Source organism: Pipistrellus kuhlii, unplaced genomic scaffold (genome assembly GCF_014108245.1).
Source record: "Pipistrellus kuhlii isolate mPipKuh1 unplaced genomic scaffold, mPipKuh1.p scaffold_m20_p_22, whole genome shotgun sequence".
Classification (NCBI taxonomy): Eukaryota; Metazoa; Chordata; class Mammalia; order Chiroptera; family Vespertilionidae; genus Pipistrellus; species Pipistrellus kuhlii.
Window position 1 is genome coordinate 8,675,135 of NW_023425521.1, and position 23,962 is coordinate 8,699,096.

Sequence of the window (23,962 nt, forward strand, 5' to 3'; positions counted from 1 at the left end):
GCCCCACCCACCTTCTGGTTTAAAACCCATTTTACAGGTAAGAAGGCTGAGATCCACAATGGTGAACACAGGACCTAGCTCACACAGCTCGTTAGTGACAGAGCCAAGCGGAGAATCGGGGCTCTTTTTTTTCTCTTCTTTTTTCTTTAAGAGAAGGTGGGGGGGGGGAAGAGCGAGAGCGAGAGCGAGAGCGAGAGCGAGAGCGAGAGCGAGAGCGAGAGAGAGAGAGAGAGAGAGAGAGAGATCAGTTGCTTCCCATCTATTGGCCCATCTATTGGTTGCCTCTTGCATATGCCCTGACCAGGGACTGAACCTACAATCTGGGCATGTGCCTTGACTTGGAATTGAACAGCATGATGATGTACAGCATGATACTGCAACCAATTGAGCCACACCAGCCAGGGCTACATATCATTCCTTCTCCAGACTCACTTTCCTCCACACCCAGACTATCTCCTCCTATGTCCCATTCATTCACCATCCTCAGCCCAGTGTATCCACAGCCTCACACCCCTTCACACAAGCTGACATTATTACCTGAGAAACTGACCAAACAGCCCTCTAATTATGACCTGTTATGATAAAAATGTATTTAAAACTTAACAGAAAAATCAGTTAAACTAAATCCCTCCTCCTGCTTCAGTGATTAATAAAACAGTATTTTTTTTTGAACGACAGTCACCATGTGTACATTATCACATCCCAGGACTTATAACGGGAAGTTTAGGCTTTTTGACCCATTTCACCCCTCCTCCCAGCTTCTACTTCTGGCAACTCCATTTGTTCTCTTTAAAAGTTTTTTTTTTTTTTTTTTTTAATATTATCCCACATATAAGTGAAATCATAGAGTATTTGTCTTTCTCTGACTTATTTCATTTAACACAATGCCTTCCAAGTCCATCCACGTTGTTGTATATGTAGTCACGTTTTCATTATCCATTCATCTGTCAATTGTGGGGGTTGAGAGCGGGTTGAGAAACTGCCAAGCAACCATAACCACCTTTGACCCACGAAGGTAAAGAAAAGGCTGGTCACCCAGGGGCCGATGCCTGGCGGGCTCAGCACAGCGAAGGGCTCAGACTTGAGCCACCAGTAAGCTGAACGCTGGAATGGCCTGTCTTAACTGCTGTCAACACCTCCTCTTCTGCCACCTCCCGGGTAGACGGGGCCTCCTCCCCATCACCCAAGGAGACAGCCACGGGAGTCTGAACAATTTAAATATTTCAAAAGGCCCAGTGGACAAGGCTGGCCAGGCTGACCACAATGTTATGTTTCTTTGCCCTCCCTCTGCAGCTCAGGCCTTTGGGTGTCGAGTGCCGGTGCCCTAACCCTGCCCACACACACTCACAGCAGCATGAACCTCATCAGGGAGATAGGAAAGGGGTAATGTGACAATGACCTCTGCCTGGCAGACCAAGAGCTTTCAAAACATCAGGCTGGGGAGGAGGTAATTAAGTCTATTGATGGAGAGGTTTGGAACTATTTAGAGAATATGTTTATAAATTCCATTGCCCTAAGTAATTGTAAACTTCCACCCTCTTGCATATCCCAAATACCTCAACTCCACATCCTGCCCCATGGAACAAGGCTGTACAACCACATCTATGTGAAACACACAGACAGACAGACACACACACACACACACACACACACACACACACGGCAGCTGAAAATGGGGGAGCAAAAAGAATATTGGGACAGGTATAGGGTTGGGTCTGGCGGGGGCCAGGCTGGCTGTGGAAAACGGACCCACTTCCATTTGGCCAGATTCTAGGTTTGGCATTTACATGTTCGAAAAATAAACCTGGTCCTGCTAGTGGGGAAAAGGATTCACAACTAAGTACAGTGTGAGCCATTCCAGCTATGGGCTGAGGAAAACGCCTGGAAAGACAGACACCAACATGTCCACAGTGCTGCTCTCTTATCAACATAAAGGGTTTTTATTTCTTTAAAGTTTTCTGCATTTTACAAATTTTCTACAGTAAACATAAAAGCTATGAAAATGTGTTCCTCAAAATGACACTCCCTCAAATCCATACTGGCCTCCTGAGGGGAGGCTCAGGGTGAGGGCATGCGCGGGGGCCACAGGCGGGGCAGCACCTGGCAGGGAGTTCCTGGGGCGGCTCTGGCTCCTGCCGTGCTCCGGCATTTAGGGCCCTCCTCCGGCTGGGGCAAAGGGGCCTGGCTGGAGCATACTGTAAGTGGACAGGGAGCTGGCGGGGGTAGGAGCTTGAGGTGGCCACGGGGCCAGTTCTGCTCCCTCATGAGTCAGGCACATGCAAGGCACCTTCCCCCAGGGGAGCCTTCCCTCCGAGGACGTGGCCATTTATGGGAACAGCTGGGGTTTTAGGACTCCCCAGCACATGGAAATGTGAGGTGGGGAGGCCAGAATGTCTGCTTCCCAGAGTCCTCCTGGGTTGGTGCCCCGGCCAGGCAGGGGCTGCCTGCCAAGGCAGGACACTGGCCGATTGCCTGGGCGGGAGGGAAGGCAGGCGTGGGCGCTGCGGGGTGGTGCCCGGGCCAGAGCTCCGGGGGCATTTTCCCAGGCTCTTCTTGGAGGGGGATGAAGACGCCCATTGAAGTGACCCGTTTGACTGCCAGGAGGTGGGAGAGCATCCCTGACCCTGTTCCTGGCTTCCCAGCGAGGGACACAGACGCAGACGGGAGGGCAGGACCTTTAATTGTATTTGCAGAGAGACTGGGAGGGGGTTCCTTGTTAGGTGGCCTGGTGCCCGGGGACCCGGGGGCAGGGGTCACGGTGGCTCTGGGTCTGGAGGACGGATTCTCGGCGCAGAACTGGAGGCAGAAGGGGAGGAGGGTCGGGGCAGGAGGGGGAGGGAGGGCTGGGGTGAGCGGTGAGAGTGGGGGGTTTGGGGCCCGCCCCAGGTCCCTATCCCAGTGTCTCAATGGCCGATGCTCCCCAGCTGGCCTGCGCGGCCCGGTCATCACCTCAGGTATGTCTCAGCTCCACCTCGGAGCCGAACTGGGGCCCGCGGTGGGGCCGGTGGACGGTGTGGTGGCGGATGCTGAAGAGCCGCTGGGTGAGGCCCAAGGTGGCCACCAGCAGGGTGATGCCCAGGAAGAGCATCACCCACTGGCCCACGCGGGCCTGCTGCTCCTCTAGGTTCAGGCCTAGGAAGTTGACTCGGCCATTGCCCGGGTAGGAGCCTTCTCTGCGAGCTGGGCAGGAGAAGCAAGGAGAGCAGGGCGGTGGGCAAGGCAGAGGGCAGGGGGGGAGGTAGGGGCTGGGCAGGGGGCAGGGCGGCCGGCTCCCCTAGGCCGCTGTAGGCGGGGGCTGGGGCAGGGCTGCCGGGGCAGAGGAGGGGGTGCTGGTACCGGAGTCCGGCGTCCAGTTGTACTGAGGCCAGCCCAGATGCTCCGCGTGCCGCCCGTTCTCGGTGAGGAGCCAGTCCAGCAGCGGCTTGAAGTAGTTCATGATGGCTGAGGCCGACATGTTGGGCTGGCCTGTGATCAGCTGCATGGCTTCGGGCCACGGCTTGCTGTAGCCCAGCTTCATGGCGTCCCTGGGCAGCGCCAGCGAAGGGACACCGAGTCAGAGGACCGGGGTGGGGGGGAGGCTCTCTGCCCCTCCTGCCTCAGCCTGGCCCCCTAACCCCACCTCCGCAGCAGGGCTGGGCAAGGGGTGGCCGGGGCCCAGGAGGCCCTGGCTTCCTTTGGGGGAGGGCTCATCGCCATTCATGGGCTCCACCTGGGCGTTCCCGGCCCAAGCACCACAAAGGCAGGTGTGTCCAGAAGCGTCCCACCCGCTCCTGAAGGCTGAGGGGTCAGAGGGCAGGGGACAGCGACAGGAAACCTAGGGCAGACTCACGCCAGGCGCTTCCCCGCCTCCTTGGACTGGTAGATGTCACACTGGTGCAGGGGGCCCTTGTGCCCAGCCGCCTGGCACAGCGCCTCATGGAACTGGAACTGGATGATGAAGCCCACGAAGTACCTGGAGGGGAGGGGGCGTGGCTGGGGGCGGAGCCTGTGCCATAGCCCCTGATACCCCAGCTCCCACTACAGCCAGGATGTCAGGGTGAATCCATCCCGGCCTTCAGAGTCACCCAGGCCCCTTCCCTCCTGGGTGAGGAGGGTCAGGGCAGTCTCTGTCCCTGGGGGAGGTGCAAGTAGAGGCCAGGTGTTGGCCAAAGGGTCACGCCCATCTGGCAGGGCTCTGAGCAGGGCAGCCGGCCCAGTGATCTCCTTGATCCCAAAGCCGCAGAGAGTCGCTGGTAGAAAGCAGCTGGTCAGGGCTGGAGCTACCTCTGAGTCTGCAGGGATTCCGAATGTCCCAAACAAACAGCACAGGCCTCCCACTTTGAATGCTGGGCACAAGCCATGTGCCACTGACTTTCCTGGTGTTTCCTAAAAGCGCTTTGCCAAAGCTGCTGGTCAGAATCGGGAATGAGTCTCCTTCGCCGGCCCTGCCTGGAGAATTATTTATGCTGAGCTCGGAAGCTCACCACGTGGGCCTGGCTTCTGTGCGAAAGCGAATGCTAGCTTGGAAGTCTGGAAACCAGTGGAGAAGGCGGGTGGAAGCCCTCCCTACAGGTCATCCTGGCACATTGCCAAGGTCAGGCCTGTTCCCAGGTGTCCTTGAATCTCCCTCAGTCCCCTGCCCACTCAGAGCATCTGAACAGGCTCTTTCCCTTGCTGGACCCTGGGGGACACAATTCACCCGCTCCATGCTTATTTAGGCCTTCTTTATTGGCTCGGTGCCGATGTCATGCTGGGTGCTTGGGTGGAAAGGTGGCGCAGTGGGCCCTCCAACAGTGGGCTTCCAGGGGCCATGGGAGGCAAGGTCTGGATGGAGGCACAGCCCTCCTGAGGCAGCCCTCTCAGCCCTCGGTGCCTTGCCTCACGGTGTCCTGTGCTACATACAGTCCAGGGGCACCTGGAACTCCACCTGAGGCCTCCCCAGACCCCTGCCTCCCAGGAGGACTCCAGATCCTGCAGCTCCCCATGTAGCCTGTACGCATAGAGGGAAAAGGGCAGCACTGGACATCTTCATGTGACTGCGGCAGACTCATGGCGTTAGTGGGTTCACACATGTCACTTCAGAGGGCAGTTTCATACAAGCCTGCTCTGCATTGGACAGTATGTTTGGAAGTTCACTTTCGCTACAAATTGAGGAAATGATGTAGACACTGAGGAACACGTGAAAGGAAAGAAAAAAGAAAAAGAGTGGAAACACGATTTGAACCCAGTTCTGTCTGACTCCAAGCCCAGGACTCCATGCCTCTACCAATGCAGCCTCCCCATCTAACGGAGTCTCTACTCCTAGTTTCAGTGTATAGATGGTCTTCCAGGAACAACTCACATTATACCACAGGCAACATGTTCAACATTTAAAGTAGGGGAATCACAATCTTGTTAAGAAAAGAAAAACAAAATAAAACAAAACAAAACAGAGGAACAGTGCTCAGGGCATGATCTAGCCATGGGTCACGTCTAATAATGTTAACTACCCAACCCAGGTCTTGTAACCATTAACCAGTTATAGTAGAGTTTCTGTTTTCAACTTTGTGCAGGGTAGAAGCTCTCCACACACACACACACACACACACACACACACACACACACACACATATATATGAAACAATGGTCAGCGCCCTGGTTGCAGGTGAGTGGCTCAGGCACACAGTCCAGTGCAGGCAGGTCTCCCAGGTCCCCCTGACCTCACATGGCAGCGACAGCAGTTTGAACACTGAGTGGCCTCCTCCCTTCCCCTTGTTACCTGATGTAAGGCACACTTGAAGGAATGTGAAACTTGGCCCCTGGGTCAAAGTCGTCTTGAGACCTGGCCACTGGTGGACAGAGGCCCTGGTACTTCAGCCTGTCAAGGTAGAAGACAGATTGGAGAAAGGGTATGGGGAGAATCAAGCCAGGGAGGGTTGGCATTTTTGACTTGAAGGAGGGTCTCTGCACCTGGGGCTGCCCTGGGCATTGCACACTCCAGCATGCAGCGTCTCTGTGCACAATTACCCCTACCCCTACGTATTCCATCACTTACACACAAAGACCCATGTGCACATATACACACACAAATGCACACTTAGATGCTATATACACAGACACGCAGGCACATACAGACACCCATGGAGACGTCCCCAGCCTACACCCCCACAGGAATGTTCTAGAACCTGAGGCTCCACCACTCCTGGTTGTAGTTCTCCTTGGTGATGCCTCCATCAAACACCCTCCAGCGCCACTGGTCAATGAGGTAGCTGAAGGGGATGAAGGCGACCTTGTCGAGTGCTATCTTCATCAGAAAGTTGATGTCTTGCTCTGCCAAGGAAAGGGATTCCAGATCAGAACCTCATCTGCCTCCTGCCATGTCCTAGCAGCTCGGCTGTGATGGGTGTGCAAAGCAGGGAGAGGAAGGAGGGAGCTGCACCTATCTGGCTCCTGTGACCTGCCTCTTGGCATGGTCTGTGGGTTCCATCCTCCTGGCTTACCCTGCTGGGGGCCTTCCTTCCTGTCCCAACCTCTCCCGAGGGGCCATGCAATCCCCTTTCCCCACCTCACAAGCTCCCTGCCCCTTCCTGGTCCCTCAGGCCACGGGGATCTCCTGTTCTTCCCTTACCGTAGCTGCCACCATCGCTGTTCATCAGGTTGATGCTGTGTAGGTGCTTGGGGGTAGACACGGAGAGGGCCAGCACATCCCCGATGGCTTCGTGAAAGCCCGGGTTGGCGCCCTCCCGGAAGGTCAGAGGCAAGTGCTTGTACTGCATGAAATACTGTATGTGGCCCATCTCGTGGTGGGCCACCACCAGGTCCTCCATGCTCACGGTGGTGCACTGCTTGATCCTGGGAACATGGGGGTGGGAAGAGGGTGTGAAAGGGGACAGCGAGGAGCCCCGAGGCAAAGGGACCTGCTGTCCTTATTGCAAACAGACCCCCACCGCCTGCTGTAAGCGGGAACACAGCATTATGGGAAAGAAAGCCAAGAGGAGACTTGGAGTGAACATGAGAAAGAGGCAATCTGGGGGTTGGAAGCCCCTGGAGTATAGTCATCCAGGACATTCTTCCGCCTCCAGCTGTTGTGAACAATTCCAGCCCACATGGCCATGTTACTTTCTGGCGGTGCAACGTGGTCGCTGTAGAGGCGTTGGGACACTCCTTTATGGTCAGCGTAGGACTTTCTAGAATGTGGTTTTTGTGATTTCTCGTGCACATGTTTTTGCTCTCCCAGTGTCTGAGCTGTTCTGTGTCTCGTGTACCCAACACCAGCAAACATATTTCTGACTTTAATGACATCTGCAGTGCCATCCAAGCCAGAGGTTCCGTCTTTCTCTCCACCTTTCCTCATTCTCTTTTGGATCCTCATTCTACTTGGATCTAAGCAGAGCCTTTCAGGTCAGTTGACCCCATTTCCCCCCTGCCATTCTATTGGGAAGGGGAAGAGCTGCCCAGCATCTTGGTGTCCATGAGGCTTAGGTTTGTCCACCTTCTCCCATGACTCCCCTACAAGGGAGAACTCCTAAAAGCGCTCCCACCTCTTCTCATGCCTTTGAAGGAAAGGCCAAGGCCAGTGATCCTGTGAATGCTCTCTGTGTCCACGTTCCTCGTAAGAGACACTTCATCTGCCGTCACGGATCGTTTTTGCCACTTTCCCTCCTAAGAAGTGGGGTCTTCTTTCCCTTCTCTTCAGTCTAGGTTGGCCTTGCTTTAGCTAATAGAATCTGTACTAGCTTTGGACTTCAGCGTGAAAAGACCTAGCTGTTTCTGCTTCTGCTTTGGGGAATGCGGGTAAGAAATCCTACTGCCTGACTGCCATACTGTGAGGAAGCCCAAGCTAGCATGGAGAGAGAAATGACCCGCCAGCCCCCAGCTGCCCCGTCATCCCGACTCAGCGTGTGAGGACAAAAGCCAGCTTGAACATTCCAGCCCCAGCATGTGCCACATGGAGAAAAACTGAGACCCAAACCAAGAGCTAAAATTAAGGCCACAGGCAGATGGCCTCATGGAGCCCCCCAGCCATCAGAGCTACCCTCGCTGTGGTCTCCAGCAATGCAGAGCAGGGACAAGCCTTTTCCACTGTGCTGCCTGACCAATGAAATCATAAGAATAATCAAACTGTTGTATTATACTGCTACGTGTTGAGGTGGTTTGTTATAGAGCGCCAGCTAATTGAAACATCCTCTGATGAAGATAGCTCCTGAGCCTCAGGGAATGTGGATCTGTGAGAAGTCACCCATGTCCTCATGTGTCTCCCTGTGTCAAGGCGCATGCACCCAAGGAGAGGGCCATCTGTATGCACGGGCCTCCCCAAAGTGAGGGAAGGCTGGGCAGCTCACACCCACGACTGGGATCGTGGGTGCTGACGACTGACCAGGCTGGCAGAGCCGGCTGGCATTTGAAAAGGCCCTCACAGCCAGGAGCCAGTGGCCAGGCTGAGGCCAGGCCCCATCCTCTGGACCTTCCATTTCAACTCTGGCCTCTGCACCTGTTTCTGCTAGCTCTGACTGAGAGGGCACGCAGTGGAGCCTTCCCTTGGCTCGTCCCCTTGCCCATGGGCTCAGGGGGAAGACCCTCGGACACACCTGAAGTCGTTGCCGCTGAAGAAGTCCCAGGCGGAGGCATGGCACACCACCTCCCGCCCATCGGTTGGCTTCTCCAGCATCGATTTGTTCCAGAAGTCGGGGGGCACGGGCAGCAGTCCCAAGGAGATGAAGAAATTGTTTGCCTCCTCAAACATCCTTCTGGGTGTCCAGCCCTGCAAACCGAGGGAGCGCTGCCCACACTGGGAACAGACTGTGTGCCCCAGTGGGGGAGAGTGCTGAGGGAGGGCCACGCCCAAGGAACTGGCTCAAAGGGCCCGCCCCCCAAGACAGGGTCTTCCCGCCTCTGTGCCCTGGGGCCCCTCTGGAAGAGCAAGCGTGTCCAGAGAGGGCAGGGGCAGACCTGCTTTATCATGGCCTCCGTGGCATCCATCCTGGGGGCTGAAGGGAAGGGAACCACCAAGTCATAGATGTTGGACCAGGTCTGGGCCCACATGTTTCCTGAAGAACGGGTAGGGGATGAGACAGGAGAGAGAGGTGTTACTTCTTGGGCTCAGCACCATCATGCAGGGAGAGGGAAACAGATGCCAGTCCTGCTGATCATAATGTATCTCTTGAGTTCCTACTGTTTGGGCATCAGACATACATGGTCTTCAGTCCACACACCCAGCCCACTTTCCTGGCTCATGGGGGAGATCCTTGCTGCCATCAGAGAGTCAAGGTGGTCCCCTGACCAGTGAAGACCAGTGTGACTAGCAACTGAGTACAGATATACAAGTTTTGGAACATCTACATGCATGTGGCCACCACTTACTGAGAGGCAAGGAACCTGCCCAGGGCCCATGGCTCCTAAGCGAAGGGGCTCGGGCTTACAGGCAGGCAGGCAGTTGCACTCCCGACCAGCCACGACTGTGTCCCCCCCCCCCCCCCACGCTGCCTGAGGTTGGTTTATGCGGTCCCACCCGCCTTCAGGAGAGGTTGATGCCTTTGCCCTTAGGACACGAGAGGACTGGAGGAAAGGAGATTATTCAGAATGCGTGGAAAGGTCCAGAATGGTTCCTAGCCAAAAGAGATGAAGCTTGCGCTGACATGAGGTGGAGTCTGAAGCACAAAGCAGTGAGTGTCTTCCACTGCCTACTCCGTGTGGTAAGGGCATTGCATTTACAGCCCCCGAAGGGAGGTCCGACAGCTGAGGGATCTACACTTTCAGTGTCCTCTGGTCTCCTAACTCCCTTAGACTGAATGCTGTGTCCACCTTCGCCTCCCTGCCGCGACTTTCTCCACCTGTCAGAGCCCCTCATCTTTCAAGGCTGCACTCACACACACCCCTTCCCCCACCTCGGTGAGGCCTCAGCTCCCCCTCAGCTCCTTCCTCACCCTCTGTATCAGGCTGCCTTGAGCTGTGATGGGTGACATGGGATCCCAGTGGCAAGATTAAGAACTATCTCACCCATGTGACTTGTACCATGTGTATCTGTAGCAAATATGATACCAAAGGCAAGCGAGCGCGCGCACTCACACACACACACACACACACACACACTCAGCTTTGGCAACATTCCCTCCAGGCTCAGGTCTTTTTGCTCTGCCAGCCTGCAGCGCCCACCGCAGACCTTCCCCTGCCTGCCTTCTGCTCGCTGGACAGCCCCCCCTCCCCCCTGGCATGTCTTGTCTCCTCCGGAAGGCCCAGCGCCTGCCCTCACCCAGCAGATGAGCCGGGATGGGGCCCTCCAGGTTGATGTGCTGGGGCCCGTAGTGGCGGTGCAGCGCCCGGCGCACGTAGGCGTGCAGGTTCAGGTAGAGCGGCTGCAGCTCCTGGAAGAGGTTCTCCAGGTCTTGCTCCAGAGTTGGCATCTCGTACATGGATCGCCACGAGTCCCCTGTGTCTGCGTAGCCTGCAGAGGGGACAGAGCCGGGCTCTCGGGCACCTGACCACCCCCTGAGCCCCACCCCCACCTCCTCAGGGGCCTTTGTCTCATTGGGCTTAGGGTCTCTGAGGACCTCTCTCAGGGCCCCAGGGGGGCTGGGACCAGAAAGCCAGGGATATTGGTAGGAGGGACTCACCATTGAGCCGGGCAGCCTTGTTGGAGAGTTCCACATATTTGGGGAAAAAAGGGAGGATGGCTCTCCCCACCTTGTCTCGCCAGCTCTTCCACGCCCATAATAGCTCTTCATATTTCCGGGATGTGGCCATCAGATTCGTCAGATCTGGAGGAGGGGTGTTCATTGGCTTGAGCCTTCAGCCCTCGGCGCACCTCCCACCTCCTTCTAAGGCGGACGGACTCAGCCACAGGAGCTCAGAGTGGGATACAGCTGCTCAGGGGGCAGGGCCAGTGCATGGGAGTAGGGCGGGGCCCTCTCTCAGGGCCTCCAGGGTGCCAGGCCCGGGGCGTGGCGCTGCATGGACACCACGCCAGGTGACCGCAGGTTTCCAATGTGCTTGTTTTCATGTGAGCCGGTCGGTGACATGGCTGGGTCCTCAGCCAGGAAGTGGCTGAGCCGGGACACCATCCAAAGGCCCCGACTCAGAGCTGCTCTCAGCCCCGGCCTGGGGGTCACAAGACCTGAGTTCTCGCTCTAGTCACGGGACCCTTTCCCTAGCTGCAAAGTGGGGACAATGCCGGCCCTCCCAGGGGAGCCAAACATCAATGCGAGGCCCCTGAGCAGGGAGTGACTTCATTCATTCCTGTGTCTCCGTGGGGCTCAGGGCATCTTTAAAACTGTAATCGGGCCGGATCGAATAAAAGAACAGCAGGGAGCTGGAAGTCTGGGTGTGTGTCCTGTCAAGGCCACGGTGACTCCGTGGCTTGGATTGCATGGAGCTGACAGCCATGTCACAGAGCCAGGAGGGTCAGCTCCGAAGCCCCCCTCAGACCGACGTCAGCCTTCCTCCCTGGCCTGGCCTGAGCTGGACCGCTTCGGGCAGCGCGTGGGGTTGTCCACACCACGTTTCGTTTAGAAAAGATGGTAGTGGGAGAATTTCTCGTCTGCCCTCTGCTGACGTGAGGGTTCTGCGTTTGAGGATGTTTTGTGTTTTTACTAATGGCAGTGACCTGAGGACCTGGCCGTGGATTCAGAGGTTAGTCCATGGGGGGTGGGGAGGACAAGGGCTACATTCCCTTCAATGCTCTGCTCCGTAAACACACGCACACACATACGCATGCACACGCACATCACACGTGTGCACACACACACACATGCCCACGGCACATACCCCTCCAACACTTTGCGTGCCTACCCATATACACAACCCGTAGGCCAAACCCTGTCCACCGACGCTGTTTCTCTCTCCTGTTTATTTTCCATTTCCCCTCCTATTTGTCATTGTTCTAACGTGGGAGTTGGGCAGAGGGCCAGGAAGAGACTGTTTCTGGGTGGAGATTCCTTAGGAATAATGTTTATGCCTTTTTCTCCCCAAGCCTGGGAGGGCGGGTCGGGAGGGGAGAGGTGTGTCCTTCTGTGTGTAGGGACTTGGGTGTCCAGGGGGTGCTCTCCCAAAGGGGAGAAGGGACAAGCGCCAGCCAGGCCACCCTTTCCAGCAGGAAGCGGCGGTGGGTCCAGGGAGTGAAGTGGGGACAGCCTGGGTTGTGGCGTCAGTTTGGGGGGAGGCGGGCAGGGGGGTGCCAGAGAAGGTGGGGAAGCCGTGGAAAGGATCCAGAGGATCAGGAAGGGGAGGTGACTAGCATCCCTGTTCTGATTTGGGAGTCCGAGTCCTGGGAAGACAGATTTGAGAGATTCTCTGCTGGGAGTGCAGAGAGCAGGGAGGGGAAGGAGACCCCGGAGGGGCCCTGGCCTGGCGGCCTGGGGGGAGCGTGTGGGTGGGCAAGGCGGTGGCTTAGGACAGAGAGGAAGTCGTGCTGGGTCTGAGAGGTGGCAGGGAGGCCCACCTGGTGGGAAACAGGGAGGTGAGTTTCCTGGGCGTGCTGACCCCATGGGATAGGAACACTAAACACCTTTTCACGGGCCAGCACCCCCAACACTGTGCCAACCCCAGCTCCCCACCCACCCCCTCCTTCCCCACGTGCGCTCACTCGGCTCCAGCTGCAGACAAGTGCCGTTCGGGAGGCACACGGAGGCCACGCTGTAGGTGGTTTCCATGTTCAGCAGGATCTGGTTGTACTGCAGGAGGAAGAAGAGAGGCAGCAAGCTGCACCCCTTTGCTGCCTGCGCCCCGGGCACCATCACAGTGTGTATGTGTGTGTGTGTGGGGGGGGTGGGGGGCCGCTAAGGACCTGCGGGCACCTGGTCCTAAGGCGCTATCTTCTCAGTTACTCTGTAGGCGCACTCACAAGGCAGATGGGACGGTTTGACAAATCCAGGAAGAGGCGGCAGCATGAAGGCCAGACCCTATACTAGGCTCACTCTGAGCTGGGACCTGGTCCTGACCTTGGACCCTCCACTCCCTGCCCTCTCCCTATCCTCCCCCCCCACCCCCCGCACCTCCCCAAGCCACCTACCTCCTCCAGCTCCGCGGTAGGCAGCGCTGCCCGTTCTAGGTCCTGAATCTTGTGTATCATCCGCTTTAGGGTGGCGTTTTGGAAGTAGGTAATGTCAAAAAGCCTGGCCCGGGAGCCATACTCCACCGTGTGGTTTGCCATCTGCGTGTTCTTCTCCATCTGAAGGGACAGGGAGGACTGGGCTGTGGAGGGGCAGCCTGAGGGGCTGGGGGAGGCAGTTTTATCAAGTTGTTGCCTTTGCCTACTCAGACCCTCTCCGACCTGCACTAGATGCAGTCCACACCCCTCAACAGATGCCCACGGACATATCGGGTCTAGTGATAATTAATGTCGTTTTTAAACATTCGTTTAAAATCTTGCTTGGGTTTGACTTGTATTGACATAACCTTCAAACACGTGGTATCTACAGAATGTGTGAAGTGCAATTAACAAGTTTTGCTTGAAAAAGTTTGTGTTTGGTTTGGTTTTTGTTGCAAAACTAGGGCTAAGAAGATGGCGGATGAAGAGCATATTCGGCACTGCATGCTTTACGAGTTCCAATTAGGAAGAAAAGCAAGTGAGGCTGCAAAAAACATCTGTAGTGCTCTTGGTTAAGATGCAGTTAGCGCCAGAAAATGCCAGCGTTGGTTTGAGAAATTTCGCGAGGGAAATTTTTCGTTAGATGACACGAGTGGTCGAGGCCGTGTGTCCAATTTTGATCAAGAAGCTCTTCAAGCTCTTTTGGTGCAAAATCCTCAAATTACCCAACAAGAGCTTGCGACAACTTTAAATTGTTCACAAAAAACAATTTCCAATCAATTGCGTGCACTTGGCAAAGTCCAAAAGTTTGGAAAATGGGTTCCTCATGAGTTGACCGACAATAACCGTAATCAAAGAGTCACAATTTGCAGTTCGCTCCTCTCTCGTCAAAACCGTTTGCCGTTTTTAGAGCAAATTGTTACCAGAGATGAAAAATGGGTGCTGTATGTTAATTTGAAAAGGCGGCCTCAATGGTTGGACAAAAATGAGGCTCCGCAGCCCACGCCAAAACCTGACTTGCATGCGAAAAGAGTGATGTTGTGTGTTTGGTGGAATTTTAAAGGAATTCTTCATTATGAACTTTTACCATCTAACCAAACCATTACAAGTGCAGTGTATAGTGCCCAATTGGAAAGGTTAGCCCAAGCTTTAAGAGAAAAAGAACCCGCGCTGATTAATCGGAAGGGCGTAATTCTTCACCATGATAACGCACGACCGCCTACTGCAAGAATCACTGCTGAAAAACTGCGCCAGTTGGAATGGGAAGTTCTCCCTCAACCTGCATATTCTCCTGATATTGCCCTTTCCGATTACCATTTGTTTTGTTCTTTGCAAAACTTTCTTCTTGGAAAAAAATTTAATAATGAAGAATGCCTCAAAAATGCATTGACCGAATTTTTTGCATCAAAATCACAAGAATTTTACAACAGAGGGATTAAAATGCTTCCTGGGCGTTGGGCACAAGTAGTAGAAAACAACGGCAACTATATTGTTGATTAAATTTTGTTGTATTATTTAAATATATTTGATTTTAAAAAAAGTATTAGAAAACGACATTAATTATTACTAGACCTAATATCCTGGCAGGGGAGAGAAGGGGAGCCCCACCCCATATCGGAAAGGCTGTTAGGATGAAGGCAGCTTGGTATGAGCGCTGGGACTGGGAATGAGATCATTGGTTCGCAGAGCAGTTGAGGAATAAATGGAGCCACGGGTGTGAGGGGCACGGAGCCCTGGCCGGCTCACTGTGATCTTGAAGAAGTGCTGGTTCTCGGCGGCTCGCCTGGGTATAACCTGCACTCCCCACGCAGGTCGGGAAGGCGGTTGGAGGGGAGGGGAGCCCTGGCTGTGGTGGCACACAGGGGCTTTTTATCTTTTAGAAAACTGACTTGAGCATCCCTTACTGGCGTACAAATCATTCTTTCACTAACAACAGATGGGTAAGGAGCTACCACTTGTTTAGGCGTTGAGTAGAGGCCCATCCAAACCTGAACGTGAGTATTGTTCTACATATTCCATCTGGGTTTTTCACCAATTCCAGCAGCCCCCCTGCAATGAGGAGCCCGGGGGAGGGGGGTGCTGGACTGCCTTGGGTTTGGGAAGGCCAGACCCCGCACACCAGTGTGGGTGTGGAGTGGGCCCCTACCAGGATCATGCTGGTCTCTCTGCTGATGTTGGTGTTGTAGTTCCAGTTGGCCTCCGCATACTCATTCCACACCACCTGGGACTTCTTGTCATATTCCTCCAAATAGCTTCTGGCCGTCACTTCATCGGTCACCATGACTGCGGGACAGAGCGGAGGGGGACAGCCAGGCTTCCCCTGGCCCTCTCCTGTGGTTGTGCTGAGCCGCTCCCCAGCCTCCCTCCTCCCTGCCCCCTCCTCCTCGCCCCCTCAAGGCCCTGCCCCGTCCACCCACTGGTCCCGCTTGGGCTTGGGATTGTCTGGCTGCTGGTTGCTGCCTGGTGAGTTGTCTGGATTCTGGTTGTCCCATGGTTGGTTGTCCCCTGGGTGACCTCCTGACTGAGGACCACCAGCAGGGGGTGCCCAAAGCAGAGCAAGAAGAGGAAGAGGAGGCTGGGCAGTCCTGGACCAGCCCAACCTTGGCCCATGGCCGCAGGAGACCGGAGCCCTGCAGCCACCGCCCCCGGCCAATGAGAGCGGAACCTGCAGTGTGACCTCACAGAGCAGTGTGATGCGTCCGCCTGCCCCTGGGGGACCCTAGAGGTGGGAACACCCTCTCTAGAATGCTGGGGAAAAGACAGCCCCATTCCCACCCCAGGGTTCTACTGAGGAGGAAAGGGGCTGCCTGGCCCTCCAGAGCTGGGCACCAGGGCCCAGCGGGGGGAGCTGGCCAGGAACTGGGACGGGGGCCTGGGCTCCAGAGCCCAGACTTGAGAATGTGTGCTAAGGTCTGCCCCTCTCTCACTCAGAGCTTTACCGATGTTGAGTGGGTAATTGTTGGGCAGCGGAGGCTGCCACTGATACTCCGGCCAGCCGAGGACCTCGCCGTTCCGCTGGTTCTCCTCCTGTAGCCACTGGCTGATGGGCTGGAAGTAGCTGAGCAGCGGCTGCGCATCCAGGGCATCTGTGCCGATGGCTTCCTTCAGCACCTCCTGCCAGGGCCGCGAGGAGCCCACCCGCATCACCTCCCTGACGGGCAGAACGGGCCCCACGGGCACCAGGGACTCAGGCCAGAGGCCACTATTGGCCCACCTGCCCTACCTCCGGCCATGTCTGCCCACCCCTCACCCCCCAGGACTGCAGGAACAGTGGCATCAAGACCCTGGGGCCCAGGATCTCCATGAAGGGGGCTGGGCACATGGCCATTGGGTGAGAGGAAGAAAGCAGGGGGTAGAAAGAAAGGCGCCCCCCAATCAGGCTGGCCCTGTGGGGTCCCGGGGAGCAGCCAGTTGCCTCCCAGACATAGTCTTCCCCAGCCTCTCCCTTAACCCTCCCACTCGCCCTCCAGTTCCTCCCACACACCGGAGCTTGTCCCCTGCCTTGGTGGACTGGTAGATGTCACACTGGTGCAGTGGGCCCTGGTGGCCTGCCTCCTTGCACAGGGCTTGATGGAACTGGAACTGCAGGATAAAACTCACAAAGTACCTGAAGGCACAGGGTGGGTGTTAAGGGGGGCTGGCGAGGGCCCCTTGCCCGGGCACCATCCAGCTTTCCCCAGGGCAGAGGGTAGTCAGGGGCCACCTGAGGAGAAGGGAGAACCAAGCCTGGCTCCACTTGAATTCCAGGGGAGAATGTGGGGACAAGCCCTGGGCATGGGGTGGGGCCAGCACCCCAGGAGGAGGGAGAAGGGAGCGAAGGGTGGGACAGAACTGGATGGGGCAACAGTACCTGATGTACGGTGTCATGTTTGGGATGTGATATTTGGCTCCGGCATCGAAGTGGGTTTCATTTCGGATAACTGGAGCACAGATGCCCTGATACTTGACTCTAGAAGAAAACGGTGGACCTCAGTGAGGCATATGACTGATTCCGCCTTTGCAGCAAAGGCTGCTAAGCAGGCATTCCCACCTGCCACCCTTTCCCCATTGGATGAGCTGGGGAGGAAGGGCTCCTGGCGGAGGGAGTTCTGGGCGGGAAGAAGGCGGTGGGGAAAGGAAGGAGACGTCATTAGAGAGGAGGGGACGGGGACTGACGGAGGCAGGAGGCTCCTGCTTGCCCAGGAGGGGCAGCCACCAGGCCCTTCCGGGTCCCCATGTACTCACCGGAGATACCACCAGTCGAAGTTGTAGCGGGAAGGGGAGGTGCGGCCGCTGAAGACGGCCCAGCGCCACTGGTCCACCAGGTAGCCGAAGGGCAGGAAGGCGATCTTCTCTAGCGCCATCTTCAGCAAGAAATTGATGTCGTTTTCTGTTGGAGGATGGGAAGAGAGAGGTCAGAGGAGAAAAGGGAGTCTGGCGAGGATCAGGCGGGGCTGGGGAGCGGCCAGGGGGAGGGGTGGCTGGGCCGATGCAGAGAAGCGATGGGGCCCTGTTGGGCAGGGCTGAGCTGGGCCTCAGATGGACCCCCAAACCTGTCCGCCCTGAGCAACGCAGCGGAAATGAGAAGGGCCATTGGGAGCAGGCGCCAGCGGAGTCCTGCTGTGGACGTTTGGGTGGGGCTGGCTGGGTCCTCGACGCCCCCATACCCGTGTCATTGACGACTTGGTCCAGCAGGCCGATTTTGTGCAGATGTGCAGGCGTGGAGACAGAGAGCGCCAGCACGTCCCCGATGGCCTCGTGGAAGCCAGGGTTGGCCCCTTGGCGCAGGGAGACAGGCTGGTCCTTGTACTGCAGGTAGTACTGGATGTGGCCCATCTCGTGGTGCACGGTGGACAGCTGCTCCATGGCGACCCGCGTGCACTGTTTGATCCTGGGGGGGAGGAGGGGGCGGGGGAGGGTGAAGGGCAGGGCAGGGCAGGGCAGGGCCCAGAGCGTGGGAAGAGGGCTGCCCTGTGTGTCGCTGGTGGGAACATACAGATGCTTGGCCCTGCCCTGGCCCACCTCATCCCAGGGTGCAGCGTTGGCTAACCGGGAAAGCTGCTAGGGGGGCGGCCCCATGGCAGCCCTGGCCTAGACAGGCCCCTCTGCCAGAGCTGGGCCTGGGGCAGAGGTGGGCCTGGGAACGGGGTCCTCTGTGCCCAGGCTGCCTGCCGGTCCCGAAGCCCCAGCACCCTCCTGCCCGCGGCCAGACCTGAAGTCCTTCCTGTTGTAGAAGTCCCAGGCGGAGGCGTGGCACACTATCTCACGCCCGTCGTTGGGGTTCTCCAGCATGGACTCTGCCCAGAACTCCGGAGGCATGGGCAGCAGCCCCAGGGAGGTGAAGAACTCCTCTGCCACCCGGAACATGTGTGTGGCGTTCCAGCCCTGGGGTGGGGGTGGGGGTGGAGGCGGGGGCAGGTCAGGGGCCGGCTGCCGGGAGCTCACGGCGGCTGCCCCGGGGCGGGTCTGGAGTCGCCCACCCAGGCCAGCTCCCTGCCCGTGGAGGGTGTGTCTGCTCTGCGGCCTCTTTCCCCAGAAGGCATTGCCCCTGACAACCAGAGCAGATGGGAAAGTGGACTCCTCACATCCCGCCTGTGGGGGCCCGGGGAGAGGGGCTGGCCCCTCCCGGGGACATTGAGCCCAGCTCCTCGCTGGTACACGCACTCCAGGCTGCTGCTCTGTAGAAAGGGAGGGACCGGGTGCCTACCAACCTGTCTCCTGCACGAGACCCCTTCTGGCCCCTCTCCCCTGTCTCCCTTCCACCCTGGCCCACCCGCCTCACCTTCTGCACCATCTTACTGGTGATGTCCAGGCTGGGCTTGTCAGGGAAAGGCACCACCATGTCGTAGATGTTGTCCCAGCTCTGGGCCCACATGTCCCCTAGAGGAAGGAGGGAAGCCGGAGAGCTTGGCTCCCGCTGCCCGGCCCTGCAGCACCGGGGCCCCCCGAGGCCGGACCCCGGGGCTGAGGCCCGGGATCTCCACCTCGGCCCATGCATAGTCCCGAGTGCTGGGTGCGCCCCGGGTGCTAAGCAGGAGCCAGGGAAGGCTGCGGGGCCCTTTCTGATGGTGCTGGGAGCCCTGCCTTCCAGGCCTGAGGTGGGGCCACGGGAAAGGCTTCCTGGGGCAGAGACGACGATGATTCTTCCTCCCCCCGGAGTCGAAGCCTCAGCGTGTCTCCTGGCTCTGCCTCTGACCAGCCCTCTGCCCTCTGCCAAGTCACTCATGTGCCCCGAGTGAGCCTCAGGTCCCCATCCGAAAAGCAGGAGGATAATGAGGATCTCCTGCTTCATGATAGCGTGGGACAAGCCGCAAGGGCTCACGCGTGTGGGAGGGACCAGTGGGGCGCTCCACCAGGGGAGCCGGTGAGGACAATCCCCGGGGCGTGTGGGGGCGCCAGGCCAGGTCCTTACCCAGCAGGTGAGCGGGGATGGGCCCCCTGAGGTTGATGTATCTGTCCCCGTAGCGCCGGTGCAGCTTGCGGCGGACGTAGGCATGGAGGTTCAGGTAGAGGGGCTCAATTCGATGGAAGAGGCTCTCCAAGTCCTCCACGAAGGTGGGCGACTCATACCAGGAGCGCCAGTAGTCCCCTGTGTCTGCGAAGCCTGGCGGGGGGTGGGGGTGGGGTGCGGCTCAGGCCTGAGGCTCTGACCCTCCGCCTCCCAGCATCCCCCTCTCCTGGCTCAGGGCTTGTGCGCCTGCCAGCCGGGGAAAGGCTGGTTTGAGGATGCCGGCCTATAACTTTCTAACCAGGGGGTTGAACTCCAGCTGACTAGATCCCGGAGCGCCGAGAGGCAAGGACGCATGCTAGGGAGGGGAGGAGTGCCAGGAGGGGCAGGGAGGAGGGATGGTGTCAGGGCAAGACAGCAGTAGTCTGGTAGAAGGCAGATTGGTTCTGCCATCCACGATCTGTGCAGCCTTTGGCCAGTGGATGGAGCCAGCCCACCAGCTGCTCTGCCTGCCTCGGGAGCTGGGCTCCGTGGAGACAGTGGGTGGGAGAGCACCTTTCAAGCTGGGGAGGGTGGCACCCACACCGGGGGGTGGGGGGGAGGGAGGCGGGCGGGGCGTGCTCACCATCTCCCTGGAAGCCCTCATTGCTGAGGGCAGTGAATTCCTGGAACAGGGGCCTCAGCGGGATGCCCACGGCATTGTGCCAGCCCTCCCAGACGTACAGCAGCAGCCCGTAGTTCCGCGTGGCAGACATGATGTGCATGAGGTCTGAGACACAAAGAGGCATGTCCTGGTAGGAGACTTTTGCGATGAGGTCGGCGTCAGCCTTCGCCAGAGCTCCATGTCCACCTGCCTCCTCAGCATCACGATACCCCCAAGGCCAAGGGCACTCTATCCGCTGGGGGGCAGCAGGCTGGGAGCTCTGTGAAGCAAGCACCCCACCAGGGTGTGGGGTGACGGGAAGGGCGAGAGCGACAGCAGCGACGGGGCTGTACCTGGGTCCAGGAACCAGCAGCTCTCGTTCATGTTGGGGTAGCAGACCCTGGCCGAGGTGAAGACCCTGTTCATGTGGATTTGCAGCGAGTTGTACTGGGGAGAGTTGAGAACCTGTTAGTGACGGATGGCCCCAGGACCACTGGCTGTCCCTCCTCTCTTTGCTAAAAGGAAAAAAAAAAAAAAAGTCCCAGAGAGGGGATGTGGCTTGTTCAGGCCACTCAGTGGCGCCGGGAGCACTTCTGACCAAGAAAGGAAGCGGCTGGAGGTGGAGACAAATGTCCCGGGATTAGGGGTCGGTTCCCACCTCGAAGGGAGGGCAAACCCCTCTCACGGTCTCCGGCTCCGAGGCCTCCCCAGGCCTCCCTCTTCCTAAGGACATCCACACACCCACCCTGCCTATGGGGGAACTCTGAAGGCTCTTGTTTCATCTTTTAGGGCTTTCTACCCCACAATACTTGCTGTAGCGTAAAGTAACTTTAAGTAACTGTCTGTCCCATCTCCAAGGGAAAGCAATGCTGCAGGAAGCCACTCTATGCCTTTGTGGCTTTCTCTGCAGATCCCAGGGGATCGGGCCACTAACAGCAGCCCTCCCAAGCTCCCCTCCGCGGCCTCGCTGGCCGCTGGGAGGCGGCAGCCACTGCTTCCTCCGCCCTCACGGCCACGGCGCCCACCTGCTGCCGCTTCTTCAGGGGCAGGTTGGCGGGGCCCAGAATGCGCACGCCGCCGAGGACCCTGCGCAGGATTGGGTCCGTGAAGTTCTGCCAGATTGGGTCGAACAGTTTCTTGGCCTTTTTGCCCCAGACCTCGGCAAACTCTTGGTTGAGCAGGGTGGCTTCCTCCTGCGAGCACAGCGAGGGCTGGGGAGTGAGTGAAGACGGGATGGGGGGGGGGATGCATGTGGGGGAGGGCAGGAAGGCCAAGGGCTCCGAGAACAGGACTTTCTCCCCCTGGGCCCTGGGGCCAGGAACTGGGGCCTCTGCCCCAGGGGAGCGTGGAGCAGACATTGGGGCAAGAGAGGTAGGGGGAGGAGAGGGAGAACGGACCGGGATGAGCGGGGACAGAAACAAGCGGAGAAAAGCAGCGATCGGAGCAGAGGGCGCCCTTAGCGGAGACCCCAAGCTGCTGACCCGCCCCGGCGCTGCCCTGGAGCGGAGTAGGTCTCCGTGCAGCCGGCCTCATCCGTCCCGATCCTGCCTGGCACGGACCATGTGCCCAGCACCGTGCCCGGCGCCCGCCTCTTGTCTGATGGGGCGGGGGTGGGGGCGGGGGCGGAGGGCCCGGGGTCCGGGGCGCGCGCCCCGCGGGGACTGCCCGCCCCCCACCCCGCCGCGGGGCTGTGATTGGGCGCCCGGGCCCCGCCCCGCCCCCCGCCCCGCGCCCACCTGGCGCCGCGCGTTCTCCTCGGTGATGTTGGTGTCGAACGCCCAGCTGGCCAGCGAGCTCTGGTACAGCACCTGCTCGGCCTTGGGGTTGAAGCTCTGCACGAAGCGCTGCGCCCCCGCCTCGTCCGCGGAGAAGTCTCCGGGCTCCATGTCGGGGTCGAGCGCCAGCGCGGGGGGCGGCGGCGGCGGCAGCAGCAGCAGCAGCAGCAGCGGCGGCAGCAGCGGCGGCGGCGGCCCCGGGCGGCCCGGCGCGGGCCCCATGGCGCGGTGCGCGGTGCTCCCGCCGCCGGCTCGGCGGATTATAAAACCCCGCGGCCGCCGCCTTCCGACACACCCCCGCCGGCCTCCCCGCCCCGCGCGCTTCCTCCCCGGCCGAGCGCCGGCCGCGGGCCTAAGGGAGCGGGGCGGGGACCGGCGGGCAGGGGCGCCGGCCTGGGGAGGGGCCCCGGCGGCCCGGCCCCGGGTGCGGAGGGGGCAGAGGTCAGAATCCTGCCCGGGATGTTCGCAGGGCCCCGCTGCCCCCCCCAGCACGCACACCTCTGAGGAGGGGACACCCAGCCTGCGCCCCAGTCCCCTCCTCCTGCCCAGCACAGACTCACAGCCTCTGTGCGGCCCTGAGCCCCGCGGTGTCTGCCGCTTGGCCTCCCGGCCTAAGCCAGGCCTCCTGGACTCCCAGGGACACACAAGGTGAAGCAGCAGGGACAGGCCACTGACCAGGCACCCGGCTGGCTGCCTCCTTCAGCAGGCCGCACGTGTGTTGTTGTGCCCAAGTGTCATAAACCCCAAAGACTACCAGGGAGCCGAATCCGATGCAATTGCAGAAAGCCTGTATTTATTTCGGACTAGTCTGAGCTCGGTCCCACTTACACCGGCCACGGCCACGGTGTGGTGGGGGAGAGAAAGAATTGAACATATCAATGGGTTTTATAGGGGGGGGGTGGTGCCACTATCTTGACTGACCTGATTGGCTGGGTTAGGACAAGGGTCCAGTTACCAGGAGCTGGCCCTTCCCTGTCCTGCCCTCTCACCCCGCCCTGCCCTCTCGTGTGTGTGTGTGTGTGTGTGTGTGTGTGTGTGTGTGTGTGTAGGGAGGGGGGAAGGGAGGGGGTTCATGTGGGTGGGGGGGAGAGGTTAGGCTTTGGCAGGCACCTGGGGTGCTGCAAAGATGTTCAGAGCCCTACCCCCCCAAAAAAACAAAAAAAACAAAAAAACAACAACAACACACACACACACACCTGGGGCCTGGGTGTGGGGCTGGTGGGACAGGGGGAAGAATGGAGGGGCTGTCCTGGGAGGAGGGCAGTGAAATAAGACATTAAGAATATACACCTCAGGTAAAAACTGCTGTTTGAATTTTAACTCTTCTAGTTTGGCTCTTGCACCTGAATAAACAAGGGGGGGAATATTTACCTGAGCTTTCAGGTGGAGACCTGGAGGCTAAGGCAGTTTTCCCTTGCCTGGGACCAAGAGCACAGGAGAGTAATTCCCACTAACTCAGTGACCTTCAGAGATAGAAACTGTAGATAACCTCTGAGCTCTGCTTCTGTGTTATCGGCTATCGCAAGATGGGGCCACATTCCACTGTCCAGCAGGATGTGACTAGCAGCAACCCTGCTGGGCTGACCCCAGTCTTTAGAATGTAGTCTTTAAGATTTAGAATGTAGAACAAAGGAAAATTCCTGTGGTTTGAACCTTTAAGAGGGACTGCCTGCCCCTGAAACGGTGCAGTCATGTGGAGACCACCTGTGTGTGGTGCTCTCGCTGCTGTCCTGGCCAGATATTTCAATACATCTTTGCCTGCTTTTTAATTAATCATCAGCCTCCGGTGGTCTTATTTCGAACCCAGGGTTCCACCCCACAACAGGTAGAGGCACAGGGGCGTGGGCACACCTGCCTCTTTCTGTTGGGGTTACAGCTTCCTGCAGAAGCCATCCCAGACGGGCAGCCTTTGATCGCTACAAAGAGGAGCCTAGCGGAAGAACAGCCCCCGGCTGGCCAGATGAAGAGACCAAGTCTCAGGCTGAGTGGCTTTCCCCTCGACACCTCGTCACCTCGTCACCACACTCGACACCAGTCTTCCCCTGGCTCAGCCAGTGTCCCTTTAAGGGGCAAGCAGAGGGAAGGGAGGAGCTTTTGAGGTGGAAGTGGAGGCCAGGGGGCCTCTTCCCTAGCGCCTA

At 58.3% G+C, this 23,962-nt stretch overlaps 1 protein-coding gene across 3 annotated transcripts; it reads right to left on the reverse strand.

The window, feature by feature from the left end:
* Positions 1–1,918: 1,918 nt before the first annotated feature.
* ACE (angiotensin I converting enzyme) lies at positions 1,919–22,062 on the reverse strand. Of its 3 annotated transcripts, none has more exons than XM_036451631.2 (25): positions 21,786–22,062; positions 21,075–21,242; positions 20,403–20,496; positions 20,032–20,175; positions 19,371–19,562; positions 18,741–18,838; positions 18,171–18,343; positions 17,626–17,849; positions 17,204–17,348; positions 16,830–16,928; positions 16,464–16,586; positions 15,919–16,130; positions 15,126–15,262; positions 12,962–13,120; positions 12,536–12,623; positions 10,569–10,712; positions 10,208–10,399; positions 8,908–9,005; positions 8,547–8,719; positions 6,587–6,810; positions 6,144–6,288; positions 5,738–5,836; positions 3,830–3,952; positions 3,337–3,524; positions 1,919–3,180 (listed from the first exon to the last, which is right to left on the reverse strand). In XM_036451631.2, the coding sequence occupies exons 1-25, from the start codon at positions 22,044–22,046 to the stop codon at positions 2,951–2,953; spliced, it is 3,933 nt and encodes a 1,310-aa protein (XP_036307524.1). In that variant the 5' UTR covers positions 22,047–22,062; the 3' UTR covers positions 1,919–2,950. The 3 variants fall into 3 exon arrangements, with proteins under 3 accessions (XP_036307524.1, XP_045442285.1, XP_045442286.1); XM_045586329.1 differs by having other exon boundaries at positions 15,907–16,130; XM_045586330.1 differs by lacking the exons at positions 15,919–16,130; positions 16,464–16,586; positions 16,830–16,928; ... (7 more) ...; positions 21,075–21,242; positions 21,786–22,062 and adding an exon at positions 15,376–15,666 and having other exon boundaries at positions 15,126–15,265.
* Positions 22,063–23,962: the final 1,900 nt, after the last annotated feature.